Genomic DNA, 27719 nt, shown 5'->3' with positions numbered 1-27719 from the left:
GTTACAGTCATACAGTCATAAGTTGAAGGAACTGGGTGAAAAAACTGGTAGTAATAGAAGTGCAGACTTAGTAAATAGTTTGACAGTGTTGAGGGAATTATTTGTTTAGCAGAGTGATGATATTTGAAAAAAAACTGTTCTTGTGTCTAGTAGTGTTGGGCGAACCCAATGAAGTTCAGGTTTGGAGAACTCACTTGAACTTTGCTGTGAATTTCAGGTGAGTTTGCCAAACTCGAACCCGAACCCGAACTTTTGCTTGCTTCCTTTTATTTTTACAGGAAAGGATGCCGCAGCGGTGCTACAAGCAAAAGGAGGTGGGAAATCCCACGAAGGGATTCTGGGGGCGGGGCTTTGACATCACGGAGATTCCTTCCTCCCTGTTTCAGCCGGTCAGGAAGTAGTATCTATGATGTCAAAGCCCCGCCCCCAGAATCCCTTCGTGGGATTTCCCACTCTCCTCCCAGGTGGCGGCGTTTCGCGGTGTTCGGCCAAACCCGAACCTGAACTTTACCCAAACTTTTTAAAAAGTTGCAGGTTCGGTTCGCCCAACTCTAGTGTCTAGTTGTCTTGGTGTAAAGTGCTGTGCAACAACGTTTTGAGGGTCGGAGTTGAAAAAGTTTATGTCCAGGATGTGAGGGGCCAGTAAATATTTTCACCGCCCTCTTTTTGACTCGTGCAGTCTACAGGTTGGCAACAATTGTTGTTGTTTTTAGCAGTGACTATTAGCAGTGACTATGTATACACCAATCTACAAGCAGTCTCTTTTTGGCAAGCAACCAGCTACTAATTCCTCTTCATTAATAGCTGGTATCAGTTCAAAGAGTTTTAAAGCCAAGAAGAGCAATCAGATCTTGATATCTTACGTAGCTTCAGAGAGTTGGCAAAATGCCTAGAGGTAGATCTTGATAACCAAAATGGCAGCAGAGAAAACAAAGCGGAAGACTTTTAGACATGGAGCACCCTATGATCAGATGGGTATCACAAACATTGTTCTCTGCAGCTTGTTAGCTGCCTCTGCTGTCATTAAGGAGGCTAGGGAAGTGGCCAATTAGCTCTGAGTCTTACTCTTGAGGAGACCTCCTCTGGAGTAGCCATTCCTGTCTCTTGGCAGCTCTGCGCGCTCATGCATCAAGAAGAGGAGAAGCCTCTCCTTCCTCATCACTGTTGGGAGGTGCTGGAGGTTCTAAGGGCCCTGGCTGAACCTCTGCCTCTGGCTACAAAGGCTGCTGGCACATCACCAAGTAGAGCACATTGCAGTAATCGAGTGTAGAGATGTTTCTCACATCCTTGTTTCATTCTTCTCTGCAGCTTACTTCCAATTGTGGACAACTTATTAGCCCGTGTCCTTAACAGGCTCCTTCCAGATCTGGTAAGTGAGGCAATCGGTCTGGGCAGGCAAGTAGCGCAACCAAACAAGAACTTGTGTGGTGACAAAGGCCCCAACATGACACAAAGGCTCCCCAATCACAAAACATAAGGTCTATGGGGATTCTCAGCCATCCAGGTTAATGGTTGTCCCAAAGGAGCTTTTTCAAGAGGCAACTGGAGTTTCTGGTTTTCCTTCGAAGAGAGATTTTACCCTGGGGAAAATAAAACAGCAACTTCACAAATGCATGGCGCGCCATAGGAGAACAAACCCACCAGGACTAGATTCAGCAGTTCATCTGCATTTAAAGGGCAAAGGCCACTCTTTCGAAGATAGTAAAGTCCACGTTTTGGATATCCGTGTCCAAATTGAATAGTCCTCATTCAACAGAGAGGGAGGGATATAATAATAAGAACAACAGAGTTGGAAGAGACCTTGGACGTCTTCTGGTCCAACCCCCTGCTTAGGCAGAAAACCCTACACTACTTCAGACAGATGGTGATCCAACATCCTCTTAAAAACTTCCAGTGTTGGAGGATTCACATCTTCTGGAGGCAAGCTGTTCCACTGATTAACTGTCAAGAAGTTTCTCCTTAGTTCTAAGTTGCTTCCTTGTTTAGTTTCCACCCATTGCTTCTTGTTCTGTCCACAGGTGCTTTGGAGAATAGCTTCATTCCCTCTTCTTTGTGGCAACCCCTGAGATATTGGAAGTCTGCTCTTGTGTCTCCCCTAGTCCTTCTTTTCATTAAACTAGCCATGCCCTGTTTGTGCAACTGTTCTTCGTATTTTTTAGCCTCCAGTCCCCTAATCCTCTTTTCTCATTCTTCTCTGCACTTTCTCTAGAGTCTCAACATCCTTTTTACATCATGGCGACCAAAACTGAATGCCGTATTCCAAGTGTGGCCTTGCCAAGGCCTTATAAAGTGGTATTAACCCTTTGTGTGATCTTGATTCTCTCCCTCTGTTGATGCAGCCTAGAACTGTGTTGGCTTTTTTGGCAGCTGCTGCACATGGCTGGCTCCTATTTAAATGGTTGTCCACTAGGACTCCAAGGTCCCTCTCACAGTTACAACTGTTGAGCAATGTGTCACATATACTGTACCTGTGCATTTTATTTTTCTTGCCTAAATGTAGAACCTGACTTTTTTCATCCTTGAATTTCATTTTGTTAGATAGCGCCCATTGTTCAAGTTGGTCAAGATCCTTCTGTATCTTGAGCCTATCTTTTGGGGTGTTGGCTACTCCTGCCAGTTTGGTGTCATCTGCAAATTTGATAGGTTCCCCATCTATCCCCTTGTGACATCATCTATCTCCAATCTCCAACATAATCCTTTCGGCAATTCCAAGAAGGCTCCACCACACCTGGTTGCAATAGTCAGGTGACCCTGAGGACAGAGATAAACCTCCAAGTGGTCTCAATGACACAATCAAAGGATGCAAATGACCAGCTGTTTGCAAGGAGTAGAAATCCTTCCGTTCTCCCCCCTGCCTCCCACCATCCAGTCAGAGTTGAAGAAGCTTCTTAGTTTAGTTTAGTTTTATTGGATTTGTATGCCGCCCCTCTCCGTAGACTCAGGGCGGCTAACAACAGTGGTAGAAACAACATGCGACAATCCAATACTAAGACAGCTAAAAACCCTTATTTTAAAACCAAACATACATACAAACATACCATACATAAATTGTGGAAGCCTAGGGGGAAAGAATATCTCAGTCCCCCCATGCCTGATGACAGAGGTGGGTTTTAAGAAGCTTACAAAAGGCAAGAAGGGTGGGGGCTATTCTAATCTCTGGGGGGAGTTGGTTCCAGAGGGCCAGGGCCGCCACAGAGAAGGCTCTTCCCTTGGGTCCCGCCAAACGACATTGTTTAGTTGACGGGACCCGGAGAAGGCCGACTCTGTGGGACCTAATTGGTCGCTGGGATTCATGCGGCAGAAGGCGGTCCTGGGGATAACCTGGCCCGGTGCCATGAAGGGCTTTATAGGTCATAACCAACACATGATGAGAAGCAAAGTGTCTTCAAAGAAAAACCAGAAGATCCAGTTGCAGGATTTGGGGATAATTAGAAAACTTGTTCAGGTGTCCCTGTGACCTTGGCTGTCTTCTTCCGTTCAATGAAGAAACTAGCAAGGACGGAAGCGATGGAGATAACCATGAATCGGATGCTTTCTTTGTCTCTTCAATTCGTTTCCTGACTTTTGCTTCAAGAAAGCTCACGCACGTTTTAAATTTTCCAGCTTTGTCCAGTCCTGAACATTGTCCTGGGCCTTGTCAACGACCAGCTTGGACTTGTGAATTGTGAGTTTTTTGCTTTCTTGTTTCCATATGTTTGAAAACTCCTCTTCATGGTAGAGAGACTGAAAACAGACCAGGATGCAGGGCAACAATTTTCTCAGTTCTATGCAGAGGTGGGATCCTACCAGTTCGGACTGGTCCACCCGAACTGGTAGTTGCTACCCCTTGGTGATGTCACAGAACCGTTTTAGTGGGTGCTGCCATCTTTTGGGGGGATTTAAATATATATACAGTGGTTCTCAACCTGGGGGCCGGGACCCCTTTGGGAGTTGAAGGACCATTTCATGGGGGTCACCTGGTGGTGTTGTATCTCTAAGGCATTCCCATACCTATGGCCATTCTGTTTGGCTAAAGAATGACAGAGAGAGGAAGAGACAGGGAGAGACAGAGAGAGGAGAGGGAGGGACAGAGAGAGACAAACACAGAGAGAGAGAGTTAGAGAGAGAGAGAGAGAGAAAGAGAGAGATTTATTGACATTTTGCCCTGCTTCCAAAGTAGGGAGCTGCTGCTGCTTCTTCTTCTTCTTCTTCTTCTTCTTCTTCTTCTTCTTCTTCTTCTTCTTCTTCTTCTTCTTCTTCTACTACTACTTCTTCTCATTCTCCTTCTTTCTCTTCTCCTTCTTTTTCTTCTTCTTCTTCTCCTTCTTTCTCTTCTCCTTCTCCTTCCTCTTCCTCTTCTTCTCCTCCTTCTCCTCTCCACCTCCTCCTTTTCCTCCTTCTCCCCTTTCTCCTTCCCTTTCTTCCTCTTCTTCTTCTTGTCCTCCTCTTCTCCTATCTCTATCTTCCTTACTTCTCCTTCTTTCTCTTCTCCCTCTTCTCTTCCTCTCCCACTCCTTTCTCCTCCTGTTTCCATCTTACTCTTCCTTCTCTTTCTCCTTGACTTTTCCCCTCCTCTTCCTTCGCCTTCCCATCCTCCTCCTCCTCCACTTCAGAAGAGAAATGTAGCTATAAATTTTACCTGCCAAGGCCAGATCTTGTTGTTCTAAGGATAAGCAACCTGACAATGCCAGGATAGGGGAGCTGTCAAGGGATGTCCCATGGTACCCGTTGACCTTCTCATTTTCTACAGCTCTGGTTCCTCTGGGAATACTGGGAAGCGTCCAGTATACGGTCTCCAGCCTGCCGTTAGTCACGGGACATTTCCTGGAGATTAACTTAAATGTAAGTCTGAAACGTGAGTTTGCTCTGCTCCATTGCTTCAGCTGCCTTCTGGGGCCATCAAACAAGGCCCAAGAAGAGGAATTGGTCTTGCGGATTATCTTTTTTAATTATTATTATTTAAGTTCTTTAAAAACATAATAACCAAAAATAAACAAATACCCTGTTTCCCCAAAAATAAGACGTACCCCGAAAGTAAGGCATGTTAGAGGTTTTGCAGAATTTGCTAATATAAGGCACCCTCAAAAAATAAGGCGTAGTCAAGTTTACATACGGTACGGTGGAAAAACATATGGTACTATTCAAAGCTGTTCATAGCGATACCGTAATAATGTGGCGTCCCCTGCTGGCCCCGTCCATCGCTTTGCATTGTCCAGTACAGCAGACACAGTCTGCTGCTGTCTCACCGCCATTACAGTCTCCACTACAGTGCCTAGACTGTAGCTCCTCTGGTGGCCGGAAGCTGCAATAGCAGGAGTATACTGTTGTACCGTATAAGTGCCGTCGTTTGTGTGTGTGGGTGCCATACTGACAGGTATCGTACCATAATCAGTGTACCGCACGGTACACTTTCTTTGGAGGTGTCAGCTTTTCTGCCTGTGAATTTGTCTTATTTGAGAAATACAAGGCACCCCCCGAAAATAAGACGTAGCACAACTTTTGGAGCAAAAATTAATATAAGACAGTGTCTTATTTTCGGGGAAACATGGTACTGTATACATTTACAGAATACAAAATACAAAATACAAAATACAAAAAAGAAAACAAAAACATCAACAACAATGAAACAAAAAAGAAAAGAGCAACAAAAACCTTCACATATAACGATCAATATATAATTCATATCCTCATGTGAGGAAGGAAAATGTAATTTCTTCTGTTATTACATCATATTCTGGTAAATACAACCAGTATTCACTGTTAGTCATTTTGGTTATCCATATTCTATCTGTAGTCATTTATTTCCTAGCCGCGTTCTGTACACTCTATAATAAGTGTTCTGTCGGGCTCTCTGGTAGACTTCTCCCAAAAATTCACAGGTACAAATTTCAGACACACACACACGTTTGAAAATTCAAAACTATGTTCTTTATAATGAAAAGTCACTTAAACTAAGCCCTCTTTTGGTATAGCAAAGAGCACTGGTCTCCAAACAAACTGGTAATTTGTACAAGTCCCTTATCAGTTCTGTGATACTTAGCTTGCAGCTGTGAGGCAATTCACAGTCCTTCTTCTTTCACAAAGTGAAACACACTTTGCTCTGGTTTAGTTTCAAAGCGGGGAAAAATCAGCACACAAAGGTCAAAGTCAGTAAAGCAGTCACGAAACACAACGATCAGATAATCCTCCACAATGGCCAAACCCACAGGCTGCTATTTATAGCAGCCTCACTAATGACCACAGCCCCACCCAACCACAGGTGGCCTCATTTTCTTTGATAATAATCTCTCAGTTGTTGTTGCCTATGCATCGCTCTCCGCATGTGTGGCTGTATCATTAACTCTTGTTCTGAATCCAAGGAGGAGAGAGATAATTGATCTCCTTCTGAGCTGTCTGCCACACTCTCCTCCTCCCTGTCACTCATGTCTTCTTGGTCAGAGGAGCCTTTATCAGCAGATTCCACCGGGGGGCAAAACAGGCCTGCAGCATGTGGATGTCTCCCCCACATCCACAGTCCTTGGGGCAGGAGCTTGGCCAGAACTAACCACAACAATAAGTAATCGATTTCCTAAAAATCCTTGTTTCCGTGTCTTGCTAATTATCTTTATCAACCCTCATCATGTTTTCACTGATATTTGGTGGGTGGTGTAACTCCATTTTAGCCGGGGTGGCGCAGTGGTTAGAGTGCAGCACTGCAGGCTCCTTCAGCTAACCCAATGCCAACAAAATATGTGAATGCAATTATAGTTGTAAGCCAAGACAATTCTTAAATGAATTTTGCCCCATTTCATAACCTTCCTTGTTAAATGAGTCACTGTAATTGTTAAGTGAGTAACACAGTTGTTAAGTGAATCGGTCAAGTGTTTGATAAAACTCCCTAATGTCATGTTCCTGGGTCTATTTGACCCGGACCGCAAATTGATCATTTTAGGTACTTATATTTGGTCTTTTTGGTAGCTTGAACATTTCTGAACATAATGATATGAAAATTGAACTGAAAAATTTGATGCTTATTGGTTTATTTTGCACAAAAAGTCTTCCCCCCCCCACTGTTTTCAATTATTTCAATTTATATAAAAATTATGCTGTTAATTTCAAAATTACATACTTGTTTTTAGTAAAATGGATTTCTTTCATAAAATTAGTTGTCTGGCTATCATGTGCTTGCTTTTCAAAAGGATATTCCAAATATTTCAAGCCAAATATATATAAAAAGTGAAAATAATGCCACACAGCAAGGCTGAGGGGTTGTGGCCCTTTTGTGACCAAAATAAACAAATAAGCATCATTTTTTTCAGTTCATTTCTATTTTTCTTATGATCAGGAATGTTCAATTTAGTATATCAAAACTTTTGGGGGAACATTCCTTAGAGATTTGTAGCCTAAAAAAAATATAAACTGACGCAAAATGCTGAAAACATGGGGGGGGGGGGGGGGGGCTTTCTGATCAAAATAAAAATATAAGCATCAATTTTTTCAGTTTAATTTTCATATCATTATGTTCAGAAATGTTCAAACTAGTTTCCCAGTGAAAGAAGTTTTGAACCCCTGAAATGATGAAAAGTCATGAAATTTAAAGTTTCAGATATGCAGGAATTTTTTTTTACAGAGTCTCAAACTTTGATTTCGGGTCTCACAGACCCGAACAGCACAGCAGGGTTAAATGAACCATTGTAAGTCAAGGACCACATGTCCTAGATTTCTAACTGACCCAATTAAGCTGATTGTGCAAATGCAGCCAGGGGAATTTTTAAACTCTGCTGGGCAAGATTTGCAGATGTGGCGACAATGGCAAAAACAACAACAACCCCCAATTCTCCAACAAAGATACATAGAAACATCTTCTATGTTTCTAAGATCTCCAAGTAGGACATCATCACATTACACCAACTGGCAACCACAAGGAAGAGGTTTGTGTGGATATTTGAGACAAAGGGAAGCCGAGATAGATAACGGGAGGCAGAAATATTTCTTTTCTTTTGCAATCCAAAATAGAAGTTAAGATCACCTTACTGGGAACGGGGATGTGGTTTGCTCTGGGGAGGGCAGGTGTCCTAAATAAATATCCCCACCCAGATGAGTCTCCTGCTGGGTAGGAGAAGAGTAACTTTCATCCGACTGAGCAAAATTTCACCAGGGGGGTTGTTGCAAATTGGGAAATCTTGCCAAAGTCTTTTCTGCTTTTGCAGGGAACGTGGCGTCTTTTAATTTTTATTTCTCTGTCAGTTTGCACCCCACTTTTATTATTTTTAGGGATAAACTCAAGTTGGGGAATGTAGCCAAACAAATGCCCCTTCCTCTTTCTGACCTTCTCCACAACAACAACCCTGTAAGGTGGATTTGGGTTGAGAGACAGGGACAGGCCCAGAGTCATCCAGTTGGCTTTCATGCCTAAGGCAGGGCTAGAACTCACTGTCTCCTGGTGATTGGTCCTAAGTCACCCAACTGGCTTTCATTCCAGATTGTTGGGAGCAATATGCTGTAAAAGCACCAGGAAGTTTTATATAAGTCCAAATGCTATTGCTAATCCTTCCTTCCTTCCCTCCCTCCTCTCTTCATCTTCCATCCTTCCTCCCTTCATTTTCCTTCCTTCCTTCCCTCCTTCCTCCCTTCCTTCCTTCCTCTCCTTCCCTCCCTCCCTCCTTCCTTCCTTCCATCCTTCCTCTCCTTCCTTCCTTCCCTCCCTCCTTCCTTCTTTCCTTCCTCTCCTTCCCTCTTTCCTTCCTTCCTCTCCTTCCCTCTTTCCTTCCTTCCTCTCCTTCCTTCCCCCCTCCCTCCCTCCTTCCTTCCTTCTTTCCTTCCTCTCCTTCCTTCCTTCTTTCCTTCCTCTCCTTCCTTCCTTCCTTCTTTCCTTCCTTCCTTCCCAAGTGGGTCAAATGAGGACCCAGACTGTTGGGGCCAAGAGGCTGATTCCGTAAACTGCTTAGAGAGGGCTGTAAAAGCACCATGAAGCGGTATATAAGTCTAAATGCTATTGATCTCTTCCTCCTTAGACTGTGGTTGGGTCCATCGCCGGCCCTCTCATTGATTACCCTCTGGACAAGCCGGAATTGCCACTAATGCCACCGAGGGTGCCCATGCCTCCTTTGCCACCCATGGAAGACACATCCAGCTCTCAGCTGGGACTGTCGGTCAACTTCCTCAGTTCCGTGTTGGGCGTCCTGCAGAAACAAGGGGCCCTGAGTCTCGACCTCACTGATGGGATGGTGAGTTGGCTTGGTTCTTCGTGTATTTCGAGAATCGATAGGGCAGCCTTTATCAACACTGCTGGTCAGGAAGTCCAAGAATTGTATGATTTTAAAATAATGCTGTCAAGCCAGTGCAGATGTTGGTGATAAATTGACGGCTTGCAACACTTTCTCTAGAAGGCCTGATATTGATGGAAACTTGGGTGATTTTATTATTATTATTATTATTATTATTATTATTATTATTATTATTAATTAGATTTGTATGCCGCCCCTCTCCGAAGACTCGGGGTGGCTCACAACAGTAATAAAAACAAATAGTAGTGGAACAAATCTAATATTAAAAAACATATAAAACCCTATCATTATTTAAAAAACCAAACAGCACATTCATACCAAACATAAAACAAAGTATAAAAAAAAGCCTGGGGGAAAAGAAGGCCAACTCTGTGGGATCTTATCGGTCGCTGGGATTCGTGCGGTAGCAGGTGGTTCCGAAGGTACTCTGGTCCACTGCCATGTAGGGCTTTAAAGGTCATAACCAACACTTTGAATTGTGACTGGAAACCGATCGGCAGCCAATGCAGGCCACGGAGTGTTGAAGAAACGTGGGCGAATCTTGGAAGCCCCACGATGGCTCTCGAGGCTGCATTCTGCATGATCTGAAGTTTCCAAACACTTTTCAAAGGTAGCCCCATGTAGAGAGCTATTTTCACAAGGGAGCAGATGCAGCCACAAAGTATTCTTGCGAGTGGTTCAAGGTCATTCTATGCCCATCCTCCTGGGTGGAAGCAGGAGGAGGACTGGCCACGCTGGCACAACCTGAATGGACAACATGAGAAGTTTGTGGGTTGGCTGGACAAGGGAGGTGAACTTTCAACTGGGTGGGACACTCAGATTCAGGTTTCCCAGTGTGGGTGCCAGGATGGCTCCAGCAATAAATTGGAACTTTGAGGAGCACTTTGAGTCAGACTCTGATTTAGTTCAGATGTTACCTGGACCCTGGACACATGGTTAGCATAGAGTCAGAGCCTGAGAGTCAACCAGCCTGTTGCACCTCCAGAGGTGCCCATGAGTGACTCAGGAGAAGAGGAGGGGCTTCTTCTTGATGCCAGAGTGCGCAGGAGTGTTAGAGGGCAGGAGTGGCTGAGCAGGAGGAGGTCTCTGCATGAATAGATCTCTCAACACCTCGAGGTATGATTACTGCAACGCTCTCTACATGGGGCTACCTTTGAAAAGTGTTTGGAAACTCCAGATCGTGCAGAACGCAGCCGTGAGAGCCATCGTGGGGCTTCCAAGATTCGCCCACGTTTCTGCAACACTCCGTGGCCTGCACTGGCTGTCGATCAGTTTCCGGTCACAATTCAAAGTGTTGGTTATGGCCTTTAAAGCCCTACATGGCACTGGACCAGAGTACCTCTGGTCTGGAACCACCTGCTACCGCACGAATCCCAGAGACTGATCAGGTCCCACAGAGTTGGCCTTCTCCGGGTCCCGTCGACCAAACAATGTCGTTTGGCGGGCCCCAGGGGAAGAGCCTTCTCTGTGGCAGCCCCGGCCCTCTGGAACCAACTCCCCCCGGAGAGTAGAACTGCCCCCACACTCCTTGTCTTTCGTAAATTACTCAAGACCGATCTATACCGCCAGGCATGGGGGAGTTGAGACACCTTTCCCCCAGGCTTTTTTATATTTATGTTTGGGTATGTATATGTTGTTTGCTTTTTTAAATATGATAGGGTTTTATGTGCTTTTTAATATTAGATTTGTTTTCGCTGGAATATTGTTTTTATTATTGTTGTGAGCTGCCCCGAGTCTTTGGAGAGGGGCGGCATACACATCTAATAAATTGAATTGAATTGAATTAATTGTGTTTCCTTACCAGTATCCTGAGCTTCCTCCTCTGATGACCTCAACTCTTGGGGCTCTGATTCCAGCGGTAAGTTTCCTCCCCCCAGCCTCTTCCTTTCCCCATCCTCCTCTTCCTCCTCTTCCTTCTCCCTTCCTCCTCCCAAATTCCGTTTCCTTCTGCCACTGATGTTACCTAGTTGGGTATTGAAACGTATACAAGAAAAATCCTGCAATCCTTCTCCTCTTCCTCTTCATCCTCCTCCTCCTCTTCGCAACACCCCCTTCCTTCTAGCACTGATGATGTTACCTGTCTGGATTGTGAAACATCTGCAAGAAACCCACCGAGCTCAGGGAGCACCCGAAATCACAGATTGCAATCCTGAGTTGCAAAGATGATTAATAAATAGCTTTAGATGATTAATAAATAGCTTTAATTGTTCATGGCAATTACATTATTTATTTAATTAAGTAAAGCTATTTAAATTAAATTTGATTAATTAAAGCTGCTGTGGCCTACAGGTGGTGCTCTTGACTCACAATCAGGAGGTTGTGAGTTCAATCCCAGGTAAAGGCAGATGTAACTGCTTGGGTTGGACTAGATGACCTGCAAGATCCCTTCCAACTCTCTTAAAATAGCAGGTTTGATGAGATGATCCTCTTCTAATCTCCTAATCTTTTCTCTCTGTCTCCTGGATGGGATCCCTAGATCTTCCAGAAGTTCCCCGAGCCTCGGCCCCTCCTGCTAAAGGTCTCAGTCCCTGAGGCTCCAACCGTGAAGCTTCAGAAAGACATGGGCCTGATTCAACTTCAAGCCCACGCGGAAATCTTGGCCGTGGAGCCCGATGATGCGAAGAAGTCTCTCTGCGTGGTGAACATTGTGAGTAAGAAAACGATGAATGGTTGGTCACCTTCTACAAATGGTTTTTTTTCCTGAGGTGGGAGTAGAGTGGCAGGCAGAGATTTAATCCTGGACCTTCACAAGTGGACCTTCCATCATTCGGAGTCATGTTCTAGATCAGTGATGGCGAACCTTTCCCCCCCTCAGGTGCCGAAAGAGCATGTGTGCATGCTATCGCACATGTGTGAGTGCCCACACCCGTAATTCAATGCCTGGGGAGGCAAAAACAGCTTCCCCCACCCCCTGGAGGCCCTCTGGAGGCTGGAAACGGCCTGTTTCCCAACTTCTGGTGGGCCCAGTAGGCTCATGTTTCGCCCTTCCCAGGCTCCAAAGGCTTCCCTGGAGCCGGGGCGAGAGTAAAAACTCCCTCCCCCATCCCTCTGGAGGCTCTCTGGAAGCCAAAAACGCCCTCCCAGAGCCTCTGTGTGAGCCAAAAATCAGCTGGCTGGCACACACATGCATGTTGGAGCTGAGCAAGGGCAACGGCTCGCGTGCCAGCAGATATGGCTCTGTGTGCCACCTGTGCCATAGGTTCGCCATCACTGTTCTAGATAGTCCTTGACATAGGACTGTTTGCTTAGTGACTGCTCAAAGTTCCAATGGATCTACTGGGGGGAATACTTGTGACCAGGAGTCAAATATTTATTTATTTATTTATTTTATTTATTAAATTTGTATGCCGCCCCTCTCTGCAGACTCGGGGCGTCTCACAACAACAACAGAAAACAATATATAATACAAATTCAATAATTAGAAAGCTAAAAACCCATAATTTTTTTTAAAAAAACATGCACACAACATACCATACATAAACAGTATAGGCCTGGGGAAGATATTTCAGTTCCCCCATGCCTGACAGCAGAGGTGGGTTTTAAGGAGTTTGCGGAAGGCAAGGAGGCTGGGGGCAGTTCTAATCTCAGGGGGGAGCTGGTTTCAGAGGGTCGGGGCCGCCACAGAGAAGGCTCTTCCCCTGGGACTCGCCAAATGACATTGTTTAGTCAACGGGACCCGAAGAAGGCCAACTCTGTGGGATCTAATCGGTCACTGGGATTCATGCGGCAGAAGGCGGTCCCGGAGATATTCTGGTCCGATGCCATGAAGGGATTTATAGGTCAAGACCAACACTTTGAATTGTGACTGGAATTTGATCAGCTACCAATGCAGACTGCGGAGTGTTGGTGTAACATATGCATATTTGGGAAAGCCCATGATTGCTCTCGCAGCTGCATTCTGCATGATCTGAAGTATCTAGTGGTGGGGCTCCTCCCCCACAGGTAAGAAAAACCAAAGTTGTACATACAAACTGGATGAAACCACACTCAATAGCAGCGACTGTGGAGAGGGATCTTGGAGTCTTGGTTGACAACCAACTAAATATGAGCCAGCAATGTGCAATGGCAGCTAAAAAAGTCTGTTGCATCAACAGAAGGATTCAATCTAGGGCTAGGGAGGTACTAATACCACTCCATAAGGCCCTAGTTAGGCCACACCTAGAATACTGCATCCAATTTTGGTCACTACAGTACAAAACAGACATCGCAACTCCAGAGAAAATGCAGGGGAGAGCAACCAGAAGGATCAAGGGACTGGAGACTAAAACATACGAAGAACAGTTGCAGGAAGTGGACATGGCTGTGTAGCGAAGAGAAGGACCAGGGGAGACAGGATAGCAATGTTCCAATATTTGAGGGGTTGCCACAGAGAAGAGGGGAGTCAGGCTGTTTTCCAAAGCACCTGAAGACCAGACAAGAAATAATGGATGGAAACTGATCAAAGAGAGATTCAACCTAGAAATAAGGAGGAACCTTCTGATGGTGAGAGCGATCAACCAGTGGAACAGACGTTGCCTGTGGAGGTTGTGGGAGCTCCAATACTTGGGCCTTTCAAGAGGAGATTGGATGGCCATTTGTCTGAAATGGTGTAGAAACTCCTGCTCGAGCAGTGGGTTGGACTAGATGACCTACAAGGTTCCAACTGAGATAGATAGATAGATAGATAGATAGATAGATAGATAGATAGATAGATAGATAGATAGATAGATAGATAGATGATAGATAGATAATTGAATAATTGAATTAATGAATGAAACAATGAATGAATGAATGAATGAATGAATGAATGAATAAATAAATAAATAAATGATTGTAAGTGAAAAATGGTCATAACTCCCTTTCTTCCATTGCATTGTAACTTTGAATGGTCACTCAGTGAAGAACTACCTGAATATCTTATTTCTGGCACTTAGGCTAAAATTGAAGGGGGGGAAATCACACCCTAAAGGTGGGTTTTGGGAGGAAAGCCATCTGTGGGTTGTATTTTTGTCATTCTAGGACGCTTCTCTGCTGGCCATGTTTTCTGTCCAAGACAACAAGCTCAAAATCAGTGTTCAGCTAGACAAGTAAGTCCCGACATTCATTATTTCCCATCCTTTATGCCATTGGGAAAAAATCCGTAGTTTTAATTGGATTTGCTCTGGCAGCTGTTTTAGCCACAATCTCCTTTTTTCATAAAATAGTGGCCCCTTCAAGGGTGATTTTGGGGGAAGAGGGTCCAGGTTCTCCCCTTCCCCATTAACTTCTAGGTTGCAGAGAAGCAACCTGGGATTCAGAAGAAACTTCCTGACAGTGAGGACAATTAGCCGGTGGAACAGCTTGCCTCTAGAGATTATGAGTGTCTGTCCCCTCGCATTTTATCTGAAATGGTATAGAGAGCCCCGCTTGAGCAAGGGGTTGGACTAGAAGACCTCCAAGGTCCCTTTCAGCCCTATGATTCTATTATAATCACAGGAAGGGTTTGCCTCCAGAAGTTGTTGGTGCTCCATCAATGAGGTTTTTAAATAAGAGGTTGGATGGCCATTTATCACTTTCCTTCTTGAGCAGGGAGTTGGACTGGAAGACCTCTCCCTTCCTTCCTTCCTTCCTTCCTTCCTTCCTTCCTTCCTTCCTTCCTTCCATCCTTCCTTCCTTCCTTCCTTCCTTCCTTCCAACTACCCACTTATCTTCCTTCGTTTCCTTTCTACCTTCCCTTCCTCCCAGTCCATCCACCACCCAGCTTGCCCCGTAGATCCCTGGCATCTTCTCATCCTCTTTTCCTTTTGTCCCTGCAGGTCCCGTGTCAATCTGGTTTCCTCCAACGTTGGGAAATTTGATGTAAGCAGAAACTTTTTGGTCTTTGTCCTGAGTGTGGGAAAAGCAGTGCCTCTTTTGGAGCAAAGTTGGGTGGAAGAGGCCAATTCAACCTTCACCCTTGATGGCAGCTCTGGTGACATGTCCAGAGGTTGCCCTCTGCTGGGTCTTGAGGCCTTTTGTCCTCTGGGCCTTCTGCAAGGACTCAGCTGAAGGGTTCTCCAACCATTCCTGTGTTGACAGAAAGCCCACCCTGGCACAACAGGCTCTGCTGCCTTGTTGCCAGTTTAATAACCATTAAAAACTCAACAGGGAATAGTAATAGCAATAGCATTTAGACTTATATATCGCTTCACAGTGCTTTTCAGCCCTCTCTAAGTGGTTTAGGAAAGTGAACCCAAGAACAAGGGGGCACAATCTGAAGTTAGTTGGGGGAAAGATCAAAAGCAACATGAGAAAATATTATTTGACTGAAAGAGTAGTAGATGCTTGGAACAAACTTCCAGCAGACGTGGTAGATAAATCCACAGTAACTAAATTTAAACATGCCTGGGATAAACATATATCCATCCTGAGATAAAAAACAGAAAATAGTATAAGGGCAGACTAGATGGACCATGAGGTCTTTTTCTGCCATCAGACTTCTATGTTTCTATGTTTCTATGTATACAGAGAGCCAGCCTCTTGCCCCCAACAATCTGGGTCCTTATTTGACCGACCAAGGAAGGAAGGGAGGGAGGGAGGGAGGGAGGGAGGGAGGGAAGGAAGGAAGGAGAAGCAATAGCAATAGAATTTGGACTTATATATCACTTCACAGTGCTTTCCAGCCCTCTCTAAGCATTTTAAAGAGAGTAAGACTCTTGCCCTCAACAATCTGGGTCCTCATTTGACCCACCTTGGAAGGAAGGGAGGGAGGGAGCATTCCAGCAGGTTCTTTATTCTTCACTAAGTAAGCCAACATGTAGCAGCAACATGTAGATCTGGGGATGATTTAACCTCCTTTTACCAGCACAATGGGAAAGATTATACTCGCATCATAACCATGGATTATTGTGTGAATACCTGTAATAAAATAATCTGTGATACCTTGTTGTGCTGAGTTATCTTACTGAGAAAATTTCATCTCGTACCAGCAAAGTAAAAAGAGGTTGAATCATCCCCAGCTCTACATGTTGCTTCTACATGTTGGCTTACTTAATGAAGAACAAAGAACGCACTGGAATGGTCTCTCCAATCACCCCAATAGGAATACACAGATGTGGTCACATGTAAAACTATGTTACCCAGAGTGCAATTTCACTACATTTCCCCTAATGCAATGTCTTAAAGAAACATGTCTTAATACAATCTAACTATTTTTGTCTGTGGTAGGAGCACAAAACTCATTTAGCAACTACTCTTGCTTTGCAATGGGAATTTTGGCATGATTGGGCCTTCCAAATCATGCCTGAAAAACCCAACACCGACATGCAAGGATGGAATATGACTTAGCAGCAGACTTATTTAAACATCCTTTCTTAGAAGTTATGGAGGTAAATTTTGGATTCTAGGAATGTTTGCTAGCAAAAGTCCTTTCTGTGTTCAGGACAACAATGAAGAGGTGGGCTCATAAATCAAGGTGTCTCTCTATTGTCTTTAACCCCCCACCCACCTTGGATGAGTTGAAGGTGTTAGAATGTTTATCGTCTGCTCACAGGTCTCCCTGATGGAGGGTCTGGTGGGCAAGATCTTTGAAGTGGCTTTTCTCCCTACCATGAACGGTAAGAAAATTCCAGAACTTCGACTTGGACAGACTCAGAGCGTTGTTTCAATCTTGACAGCTTGACTTCAACTCCCAGAATTCTCTGTGACAGCAAATGTGGCGAAAGAATTCTGGGAGCAGATGTCCACACCTCCATATATCTTTATTCATTCATTCATTCATTCATTCATTCATTCATTCATTCATTCATTCACCTATTTATTTATTTATTCATCCATCCATCCACCCACCCATCCATCGATTGATTAATTGATTAATTGATTAATTGATTAATTGATTAATTGATTAATCGATTAATCGATTTAATTTGACTAACATGCTGCCCAATCATGAAGGATTCAGGGCGGCTTACAACAATATAAAAATACAAGAACAATTTTAAAATACAAGTACCATCACCTCCTCCTCCTTCACTCTTCCTCCTTCTCCTCCTTCTCCTCATCCTCCTCTCCTTCTCCTCCTCCTTCTCCTCTTCCTCTTCCTCTCTTCTGCACCATCACTTCCTCCTCCTTTTCCTCCTCCTCCTCCTCTTCCTTCTGCACCATCACCTTCTCCTCTTCCTCTTCTCTGCAAACCTCCTCCTCTTCTCCCACTGGTGATGATGTTCCCTAGTTGGGTCATGCAACGCCTGCAAGGAAACGGCCACGCTCGGAGGGCCCCAAGGACCCCTAATAACAGTCTAATTAAATGGACCCTCCATGAACTGATGTGTCATACAAGGTCTTCGGCTGAGCAGAGGGGCCTTTCCCCCACATCCTTTAAAGACCTGTTGTGTTAGTGGCTTTTCCAAGCTTTCTGGAGAGAGGAGGGAAAAGGAGATTTAAAACCACCTGTTCCTGGAAACGTAAATTTCAGCCCGTTAACGCTGAAGCTCTCGCCATCTTTCTAAGAGGCACAAATCCTTCGGCTTGGTGGAAAATAAGAAGGGGATCCAGACGGTGAATCATTATTAATGTTTAATAGGTAGCAAAATCATGGCATTTCTTCTTCGATGGGCTTTTGAGAAAAAAGGGCAGCTGAGCAGGAGACCCCCCCCCCCCAGACAGACCTCACCAAATGGGACCAAATAAATACTGGGTTTCTTTGCCACACCAGAGACTGCAAAAGGCAGAGTTATGTTGAGGTGGGGGAGGGGGGAGAAAGAGAAGGAAGCAAAACCCCCAACCCCTCCCTAATTTCCCTTCGAGCTTAGAAACCTGATCCGTTTTGTTTCTGGCTGCAGAGGTCTTAGGCGGCGGAGTCCCTCTCCCCAAACTGCTCAACATCGATTTCACCAACGCTTCAGTCGATGTCATTGAAGTAAGTGCTGCAGAAGGAAGTTGGTAATGTCGGTCTAAGAGAGAGAGAGGGAGGGGGAGAGCAGGAGAGAGGGAGGGAGGGAGAGAAAGGGAAAGGGGGAGGGGGAAAGAGGGAGGGAAGGAGAGGGAAGGGACGGGAAAGGAGAGAAGAGAGAGAAGGAGAGGGGGAAAGAGGGGAGGGGGAGAGAGGGAGAGGAGGGAGAGGAAGGGGCAGGAGAGAAGAGAGAGAAGGAGAAGGGGAAAGAGAAGAGGGGGGAGAATGGAGGGAGAGGAGGAGGATGGAGGGAGAGATAAAAGAGGGAAAGGGAAAGAGAGAGAATGGGAGAGAGAGGAAGAGGATGGGAGAGAGACAAAGGGAGGGAGAGGATGGGAAAGGAGGAGGGAGAGAGAAAGGGAGGAGTGGAGGGGGGGAGAAAAAGAGAGAGAAGACGTGAGTGATGGGCTTGAGTTAGAGGACCAAGATGTCCCATTGTTATGATCTTTTAATGCTTTCTGTAAGACTTAATTAGAGAAGGTTTCGGCCACTATCCCTGGTCCATTTGTGGTCACCATTATTGGTGCAGTTACCTAGAAGTGGAGTCCGTATCTCTCAGTCAGGAGGCTGTGACTTTGATGCTAGGTAGAAGCAGATCTATATACTGTAGCATGCCAGCCAATATATCTGCCGAACAAAACTCCACAGTGGTGACAGGGAAAAGCATCTGGCCAGTAGCTCCATTCAGTTGTCCAGACTCCACCCCGATGCAAGGGATTATGGGGCCATTTAATGAAGATGATTATTGGTGCACTTTGTGGTTGCCACTAATGATGCTTGGTGGTCATCACTCTTGGTGCATTTTGTGGCCACCAGTATTAGTGCGCTTGTGGTTCGCATCCAACAATCGGAGTCAATGGGTGGTTTGCTTAAAAACCAGTTGATTGACTTAACTTATTATTATTATTATTATTATTATTATTATTATTATTATTATTAATTAGATTTGTATGCCGCCCCTCTCCGTAGACTCAGTGATTCACTAAGCAACTGGGAATGTGTGGGGGAGGGGAAGAATCAGGTGTGTCTCATTTAATGACTGCCCTGCTTAGAGACTGAAACCCTGGTCCCAATCTAAGGCATCGGTTGAGGGCTACCTATACTTTCAGCCTTGCTCAATACACAACAAAGTCCACACATTATTTTAGGGACAATCTTCTGAACTTTTCATGGAATGGCCTAGCAGGCTGGGAGGACCATAAACTCCAAGTTCTTGAGATCCTTCCTAGATTTTGATGTTGTGGGTGCAGCGGTAAAGGATAACAGGCATCCCACGTGGCACCATAAGACCATGACTCCAAATTTTTAGGCAGGATGATACAAGGGTTATCTGGAAAGTAAGGTTACAAGGCACGTAGCTATCATGGGGTATTATTCGTGGGGGAAGTTGGTGTTACTGTTGTGTAGTGGGAAGCCAGCAGAAGATGAACTCAATCTGTCTAGTCTGGAGGACAGAAGGAAAAGGGGGGACATGGTCGAAATATTTAAATATGTCAAAGGGTTAAATAAGGTCCAGGAGGGAAGTGTTTTTAATAGGAAAATGAACATGTGAGAAAATATTATTTCACTGAAAGAGTAGTAGATCCTTGGAACAAACTTCCAGCAGACGTGGTTGGTAAATCCACAGTAACTGAATTTAAACATGCCTGGGATAAACATATATCCATTATAAGATTAAATACAGGAAATAGTATAAGGGCAGAGTAGATGGACCATGAGGTCTTTTTCTGCCATCAGTCTTCTATGTTTCTATGTTTCTAACACAAGAACAAGGGGGCACAATCTGAAGTTAGTTGGGAGAAAGATCAAAAGCAACAGGAGAAAATATTATTTGACTGAAAGAGTAGTAGATGCTTATAATAAACTTCCAGCAGATGTGGTTGGTAAATCCACAGTAACTGAATTTAAACATGCCTGGGATAAACATCGATCCATCCTAAGATAAAATACAGGAAATAGTAGAAGGGCAGACTAGATGGACCATGTGGTCTTTTTCTGCCGTCAGTCTTCTATGTTTCTATGTTTCTAAGAGAACGAGCAGTGCCAGTGGTCAGTAGATCATTGACTGGCGTTGTGGCGAAGGTTAGAGATGAGCGTCCTCATTCCGTTTCCCTCCATGGGCGAAGTGCGCCCTGTAATGCGCTACCTGAATGCGAAGGGCAGGAACGCTGCTGCGATGGGGGCCCGAGATGCTGGCTGAAGCGTACAACATTGACAGAGTCAGTGCTGCCCGAGAATTTCTTGACCATTTCGAGATGGAAGGCGAGGCTTTTCTCAACTGCAGAGTGACAGGAGATGAGACTTGGGCTTATCACCACCTACTCCAGAGAGCAAACGTCAATTAATGCAGGGGCGCCACACCCATTCTCCTTCAGCTGAGGAATTCAAAACTCAGCAATCGGCGAGAAAAACCTTGTGCACCCACGAAGCACAAATCTTGGGCACTCATTGCAGCAGTGTTCATGCCCTTAGCATTCAGGTAGCGCATTACAGTGTGCACTTTGCCCTTGGAGGGAAACGGAATGAGGACGCTCATCTCTAACCTTCACCCCAGCACCAGTCAATGATCTACTGACCTCTGTGTTCTGTCGGGCTCTCTGGTAGACTCCTCCCAAAAATGCACAGATACAATTTCAGAAACACACACGTTTGAAAATTCAAAACAATGTTCTTTATACCGAAAATGCAAATAAACAGAGCACTCTTTTTGTATAGCAAAGAGCACTTGTCTCCAAACAAATTGGTAATTTGTACAAGTCCCTTATCAGTTCTGTGATACTTAGTTTGCAGCTGTGAAGCAATTCACAGTCCATCTTCTTTCACAAAGTGAAACACACTTTGCTCTGGTTTAGTTTCAAAGCGGGGAAAAATCAGCACACAAAAGGTCAAAGTCAGCAAAGCAGTCACGAAACACAAGGATCAGATAATCCTCCACAATGGCCAAACCCACAGGCTGCTCTTTATAGCAGCCTCACTAATGACCACAGCCCCACCCAACCACAGGTGGCCTCATTTTCTTTGATAATAATCTCTCAGTTGTTGTTGCCTATGCATCGCTCTCCACATGCGTGGCTGTATCATTAACTCTTGTTCTGAATCCAAGGAGGAGCTAGATAATTGATCTCCTTCTGAGCTGTCTGCCACACTCTCCTCCTCCCTGTCACTCATGTCTTCTTGGTCAGAGGAGCCTTCATCAGCAGATTCCACCGGGAGCAAAACAGGCCTGCAGCATGTGGATGTCTCCCCCACATCCACAGTCCTTGGGGCAGGAGCTGGGCCAGAGCTAACTACAACACCTCTGGCACTGCTCCTTCTCTTCGCCTGGCTTCCCGCTACACAATAGTCACACCAACTTCCCTCGCGAACGTTCCCCACGAGAGCTACATGACTTGTAACTTTATTTTCCGGATAACCCTTGTATCCCTACCCCGTGAAAGTTGCAAGAGGAAGGAGACCACCGGTGTGGGAATTCATAAATTGGGTCTGTTTTGAAATTCAGGATCTGCTGGTATTGTCTGCGTAAGAGAAGACTTCGGTGAAGGACAACGATGGAGGAGGAGGAGGAGAAGAAGCATCAAGTTTCTTGTATCAGGACGTGTCTTGTCATTTCCAAGCGGGTGGGAACCAGGCCCTGCCTGCACCAACACACAAACACACACACACAAAGAGCCAACAAAGTTGTGTTTTCTCGCGTGACCCGTTTTAATAAAAGCTTCTGATTTTATTGCACTTTTGAGTCTGTGGATTGCAGAAGATCTCTGGCCATTTGGAGAAAAGGAGGGTGGAGGAAACGGCCTCGCAGGTAGCCCCCAACTTACAACATTTTGTTTAGGGACCCTTCAAAGTTACCATGGTGTTAAGGGGTGTGCAGAATTATCTCTGAGTGGTCAAAGATACACATATAAAGAGTAAACGTGGAGGTCTTGCAGAGGGTTGGACTTGATGACCTGCGTGGTCCCTTTCAACTCTAACAATAAATAAAAAAAAATAAAAAAAATACACAACAGACAGCCCAGAGATATGAGTAATAATTCAGTCATACAATCCAGAAACATTAAATGTATAAAATATTATGTACTTAGGGAAATATCTTAGTCAAGAACAGTCTTAGTCATACACAGTTAAATCAGCCAATACAATATATATACAATACTATAAGCTTACTTTTCCATCTTACAAATACATAAACGATCATCTGAACACACAGTTCCTACTACAGCATAGTTACAAAGACAAAACAGAAATAGTAGACAGTAGCAGAGAGAAAGAATCACGCTTCTGGCTCCCTCTTGTGGATATCCGTAACACTAGCTCTTAAAGCAATAGTGTTCCAATATATGTAAGCATACATTGTTGGCTTATTTTATATATTGCCAAACCCAACTAGTTATGTACATAATACTAACACATGGCACCGAAAAAAGTGACTTAGGACTGGATTTTTTTTTAACCCTTACAGCTGTTGCAGCTTCCCCGTGGGTCAAAATTTAGATACTTGGCGACGTGACTCGCATTTATGATGGTTTCAGTATCTTGGGGAACACTGTCATGTGATCCACTTCTGACAAGCAAATTGAATGGAGAGTCACTGAACAACAGTGTTGCTGACTTAACAATCTTTCCGTTCCTTCCCTCCCTTAATTTCCTCCCAGTGATAAGAATACAGTATCTGAGGCCCAATTTTGCTGACTGCCAGCAGTTCGATTCCCACCAGGCTCAAGGTTGACTCAGCCTTCCGTCCTTCCAAGGTCGGTAAAATGATGACCTGGATTATTGAGGGGGGGGGCAAGAGGCTAACTTTGTAACCTGGTTAGAGACAGCTGGAAAGCACTGGAAAGTGGTATATAAGTGTAAGAGCTAAGTGTATATAAGTGAAGTGGTATATAAGTGTAAACACACACAGTTTGCCAACAAAACCAGAGTTCTTTACTAGATGTTTGTTACTTCACAAACGCAAATCAAAGCAATGTCTTTTTCTCTGTCAAAGTCCCCACCTGAGGCCAAATTGATAAGATAACGGCACACACACACTTGCTTCCCAGCCAAAAGTCTACTCACAAGATTCACCCTACAAGTGCCCTGTATTGAATCCAGGTTTATCGGCCAAAACACACTCTTCCCAGGCTTTTCTCCTCCGGAGGCACGAACATTGACTTCTTGCAAAGAGCACCCTCTAACCTCCTGCCCTGAAATGCTCTCGGGGAATGCTGACTATGCACAGCTGTGATCGTTTCTTCTTTCTGATCTTTCTCAACTGCTCCTGCCGGCCCCTCATCCTTCTCACCCGAGCATTCAGGATCAGGTCCCTCATCTCCTCATCCTTGGACCCTGTCAAATCCCCAGTTGGGGGATTTATAGCCTCTGTGGGCTCCTCGCAATCAGGCTCTCCCTCTTCCTCTGGCTCGCTCTCTGACTCCTCCAGCAGCCACACAGGCTGGTCGTGCCCAGATGGCCCAGGCATATCAGGCTCAAAATCCGTGGGCAGAGAGACTGGCTGTGAGCCAACCACAACAATAATAACTTTATAATAATAATTTATTAAATTTGTATGCTGCCCCTCTCCAAGGACTCTACCTGTAGTCTTAGACTACCTGTAGTCTAAGAAACTACAGTGTTTTTTCCTTAGATTAGATTATTTATTTATTTATTTATTGTTAGAGTTGGAAGGGACCATGCGGGTCATCAAGTCCAACCCCCTGCCCAAGCAGGAACCCTATAGCATCCTAGCCAAAGGGCAGTCCAATTTCCTCTTTAAAATGTCCAGAGTATTGGAGTTCACAACGTCCGCTGGTAGGTTGTTCCACTGGTTGATCGTTCTGACTGTCAGGAAGTTCTTCCTTATTTCCAGGTTGAATCTCTCCTTGGTCAGCTTCCAGCCGTTGTTCCTCGTCCAGCCCTCCGGTGCCCTGGAGAATAAAGTGATCCCCTCCTCTCTGTGGCAACCCCTCGTATACCTGTAGACTGCTATCATGTCCACTCTGGCCCTCCTTTTCTCTAGGCTGTCCATGCCCAGTTCCCGCAGCCTCTCTTTGTAAGTCTTGGTTTCTAGACCCCTGATCATTTTGGTTGCTCTTTTCTGCACCTTCTACAGAGTTTCAATGTCTTTTACTATTGTTCTGATCCCGGCTGAAAACCACAAATCTTTCCCAAAGTTTATATATTCAAAACATTAAAGGCTTTCTTTTTTCTTCAGCAGATTCAAAATACACATACATAGGTTCTTCATATTAAACGAACAGGCAGGCAAAGCATGGGAAATAAATTCCTCTCACGGCAAGTTGAGAGTTTTACTGCCCTCATAAATTGATAGATCATCATTATCTGAGAAGGAACTACTTTCCACGGAAACTTCAGCCCCCTGGGGCTCTCCTAAATCACTGTCCCTGTCGCAGTTGACTCCTCTATTATCTGTTAACCTCTGTAATCCAGGATAAACTAAGGTCTCTATTTCTCCATCTTCAGAATCTGACATTTCCTGAGGCTGGCAAAGATCACTCACAGCAATTATCAGAGTTGGAAAGGACCTTGTAGGTCATCTAGTCCTACCTCCCGCTCAAGCAGAAGTCCCTACACCCTTTTGGACAAATGGCCTTCCAATCTCTACTTGAAGATCTCAAGTGTTGGAGCTCCCACAACTTCCGCAGGCAGCTTAATTCCCACGGGTTGATTGCTCCCCACCACCATAAATGCCCTCCTTATTTCCAGGTTGAATCTCTCCTTGGTCAGTTTCCATCCATGATTCCTTGTCAGGCCTTCAGATGCCTTCTTTCAAACAAGACCAAGCCATTGTGCCAAAGGTGCTTTTTCAGGAGGCAATTGACTTTCTCGTTTTTATTTTGAGGATGAGAAGCGAAAAGGTCTTCAGAGAGGAAGAAAAATAATCAGAAAGTCCAGTTGTCTCCAGGAAAAGCCTCAGTGGTGTAGTGGTTAGAGTACAGTACTGCACGCTATTTTTTGCTGATAACTGTCTGTCAGTAGTTTGGTGGGTAAAATGAGGACTCAGAGTGTTGGGGGCAATATGCTTACGCTCTGTAAACCACTTAGAGAGGGCTGGAAAGCACTGGGAAGCAGTATATACGGTAAGTCTAAATATTATTGCTATTCATAGAATCATAGAGTTAGAAGGACCTCCAGGGTCATCGAGTCCACCCCCCTGCTCAATGCAGGATTCATCAAACCATCCAGAAAGATGACTGTGCAGTCTCTGTTTGAAGACCTCCAGTGAAGGCGAGGCCACCACCTCCTGTGGCAAACTGTTCCACTGGTTTATCACCCTTACTGTTAGAAAGTTTTTTTCTGATATCTCATCTAAATCCATTCCATTGTTTCTAGTCCTTCCATGTGCTAATGGGAACAATGTTGATCCCTCTGCTCTGTGACAGCCCTTCAGATATTGGTAGACAGCTATCAAGTCTCCTCTCAGTCTTCTCCTTTGAAGACTAAACATCCCTAGATCCTTTAACCGTTCCTCATAGGACATGGTTTCCAGACCACTCACCAACCTTGTAACTCTCCTTTGACCTTCCTTCCTTCCTTCCTTCCTTCCTTCCTTCCTTCCTTCCTTCCTTCCTTCCTTCCTTCCTCCTCCCTCCCTCCCTCCTCCCTCTTCCCTCCTCCCTCCTTCCTCCTTCCTTTCTTCCAAGATGCATCAAATGAGGACCCAGATTGTTGGGGGGCAAGAGGCTGATTCTGTAAACTGCTTAGAGAGGGCTGTAAAAAGCACTGTAAAGTTGTATATAAGTCTAATGCTATCCCTCTTCCTTCCTCCCTCCTCCTTCCCTCCTTCCTTCCTTCCCTGGATCAAATGAGGACCCAGATTGTTGGGGGCAAGAGGCTGATTCTGTAAACTGCTTAGAGAGGACTGTAAAAGCACTGTAAAGTTGTATATAAGTCTAAATGCTATCCCTCTTCCTTCCTTCCTTCCTCCCTCCCTCCCTCCTCCCTCTTCCCTCCTCCCTCCTTCCTCCTTCCTTTCTTCCAAGATGCATCAAATGAGGACCCAGATTGTTGGGGGCAAGAGGCTGATTCTGTAAACTGCTTAGAGAGGACTGTAAAAGCACTGTAAAGTTGTATATAAGTCTAAATGCTATCCCTCTTCCTTCCTTCCTCCTCCCTCCCTCCCTCCTCCCTCTTCCCTCCTCCCTCCTTCCTCCTTCCTTTCTTCCAAGATGCATCAAATGAGGACCCAGATTGTTGGGGGCAAGAGGCTGATTCTGTAAACTGCTTAGAGAGGGCTGTAAAAGCACTGTAAAGTTGTATATAAGTCTAAATGCTATCCCTCTTCCTTCCTCCCTCCCTCCTTCCCTCCTTCCTTCCTTCCTGGATCAAATGAGGACCCAGATTGTTGGGGGCAAGAGGCTGATTCTGTAAACTGCTTAGAGAGGGCTGGAAAAGCACTGTAAAGCTGTATATAAGTCTAAATACTATTGCTATTGCTAAGTCCCTTTGGGAACAACCCTGACCTGAATGGCTGAGAACGGCAACCGAAGGGCCTGTGTACCCTAATTTACATCAATTACCCTTAAACAGCACAGATCCGAAGAGCAAACAACCGCACGGGCTACACATTCGTTCTGCTCCAGTTTCCAAGAGGAAGGAACGGGGCCTTCCCACCCTGCACGCCAACTTCTTGATGTCGTTTCTGAAACTCGGCACCAAGTCAAACAAAGGAAAGATGCCAAGCCTTTTCCCACCAAGCCCCTTTTGTGGCTTGACATGGTATTTTTGGGGCCCTCCAAGAACCCTCTTGACTTTTTGCATTTTCTTCCGCTTCCTGAGAAGGGGGGCGGCGAGGTATTGTTTCTGCCTTCATTGTCCCTTTGAGAGATGCAAATATTTGCCCACGTTATCTTTGTCTTCCTCAAGTGGGTTTTGCACCTGATTCCCAGAGTTGCATCAGAGGAGATTTCAACTTGGAACAGAGTTGGGTGTGTTGACTCTCTAAAGGGCCCCCGGGGTTGAAGATTGGGTCATTCAGAGGAGAGTTTGAAGGGACCTAGTGGGTCATCTAGTCCAACCCCTTGCTCAAGCAGGAGACCCTATACCATTGCAACAATATCACCAAAAAAGCCTCTAGATTTGTTAACCTGATCCTACGCAGCTTCTGCTCAGGCAATCTCACACTACTCACAAGAGCCTACAAAACTTTTGCCAGACCCATCCTAGACTACTGCTCATCTGTCTGGAACCCATACCACATCTCAGACATCAACACCCTTGAAAATGTCCAAAGATATTTCACCAGAAGAGCCCTTCACTCCTCCACTCGAAACAGAATATCCTATGAAAATAGACTAACAATCCTGGGCCTAGAAAGCCTAGAACTACGGCGCCTAAAACACGATTTGAGTATTGCCCACAAGATCATATGCTGCAATGTCCTACCGGTCAATGACTACTTCAGCTTCAACCGCAACAACACAAGAGCACGCAACAGATTCAAACTTAATACGAACCACTCCAAACTTGACTGTAAAAAATATGACTTTAACAATCAAGTTGTCGAAGCGTGGAACTCATTGCCGGACTCAATAGTGTCAACCCCTAACCCCCAACACTTCTCCCTTAGACTCTCCACGATTGACCTC

General features: G+C 45.0%; 1 protein-coding gene across 1 annotated transcript in view; it reads left to right on the top strand.

Annotated features, from left to right (window-relative positions):
• LOC139163462 (BPI fold-containing family B member 4-like) overlaps positions 1-21717 on the top strand; it is a 30629-nt gene extending 8912 nt beyond the window's left edge. Inside the window, exons 9-19 of the mRNA XM_070744261.1 lie at positions 1309-1369; positions 3604-3664; positions 4730-4821; positions 8973-9185; positions 11050-11103; positions 11722-11892; positions 14244-14311; positions 15020-15062; positions 16735-16798; positions 18023-18099; positions 21632-21717. Coding sequence (XP_070600362.1) covers positions 1309-1369; positions 3604-3664; positions 4730-4821; positions 8973-9185; positions 11050-11103; positions 11722-11892; positions 14244-14311; positions 15020-15062; positions 16735-16798; positions 18023-18099; positions 21632-21655 — 928 coding nt within the window. The 3' untranslated portion in view covers positions 21656-21717. The remainder of the gene's footprint in view (positions 1-1308; positions 1370-3603; positions 3665-4729; positions 4822-8972; positions 9186-11049; positions 11104-11721; positions 11893-14243; positions 14312-15019; positions 15063-16734; positions 16799-18022; positions 18100-21631) is intronic.
• The last annotated feature ends 6002 nt before the right edge of the window (positions 21718-27719 follow it).

The sequence above is a fragment of the Erythrolamprus reginae genome, chromosome 3 (assembly GCF_031021105.1).
Source record: "Erythrolamprus reginae isolate rEryReg1 chromosome 3, rEryReg1.hap1, whole genome shotgun sequence".
Taxonomy (NCBI): domain Eukaryota; kingdom Metazoa; phylum Chordata; class Lepidosauria; order Squamata; family Dipsadidae; genus Erythrolamprus; species Erythrolamprus reginae.
This window is presented reverse-complemented; position numbering and strand designations above follow the sequence as displayed.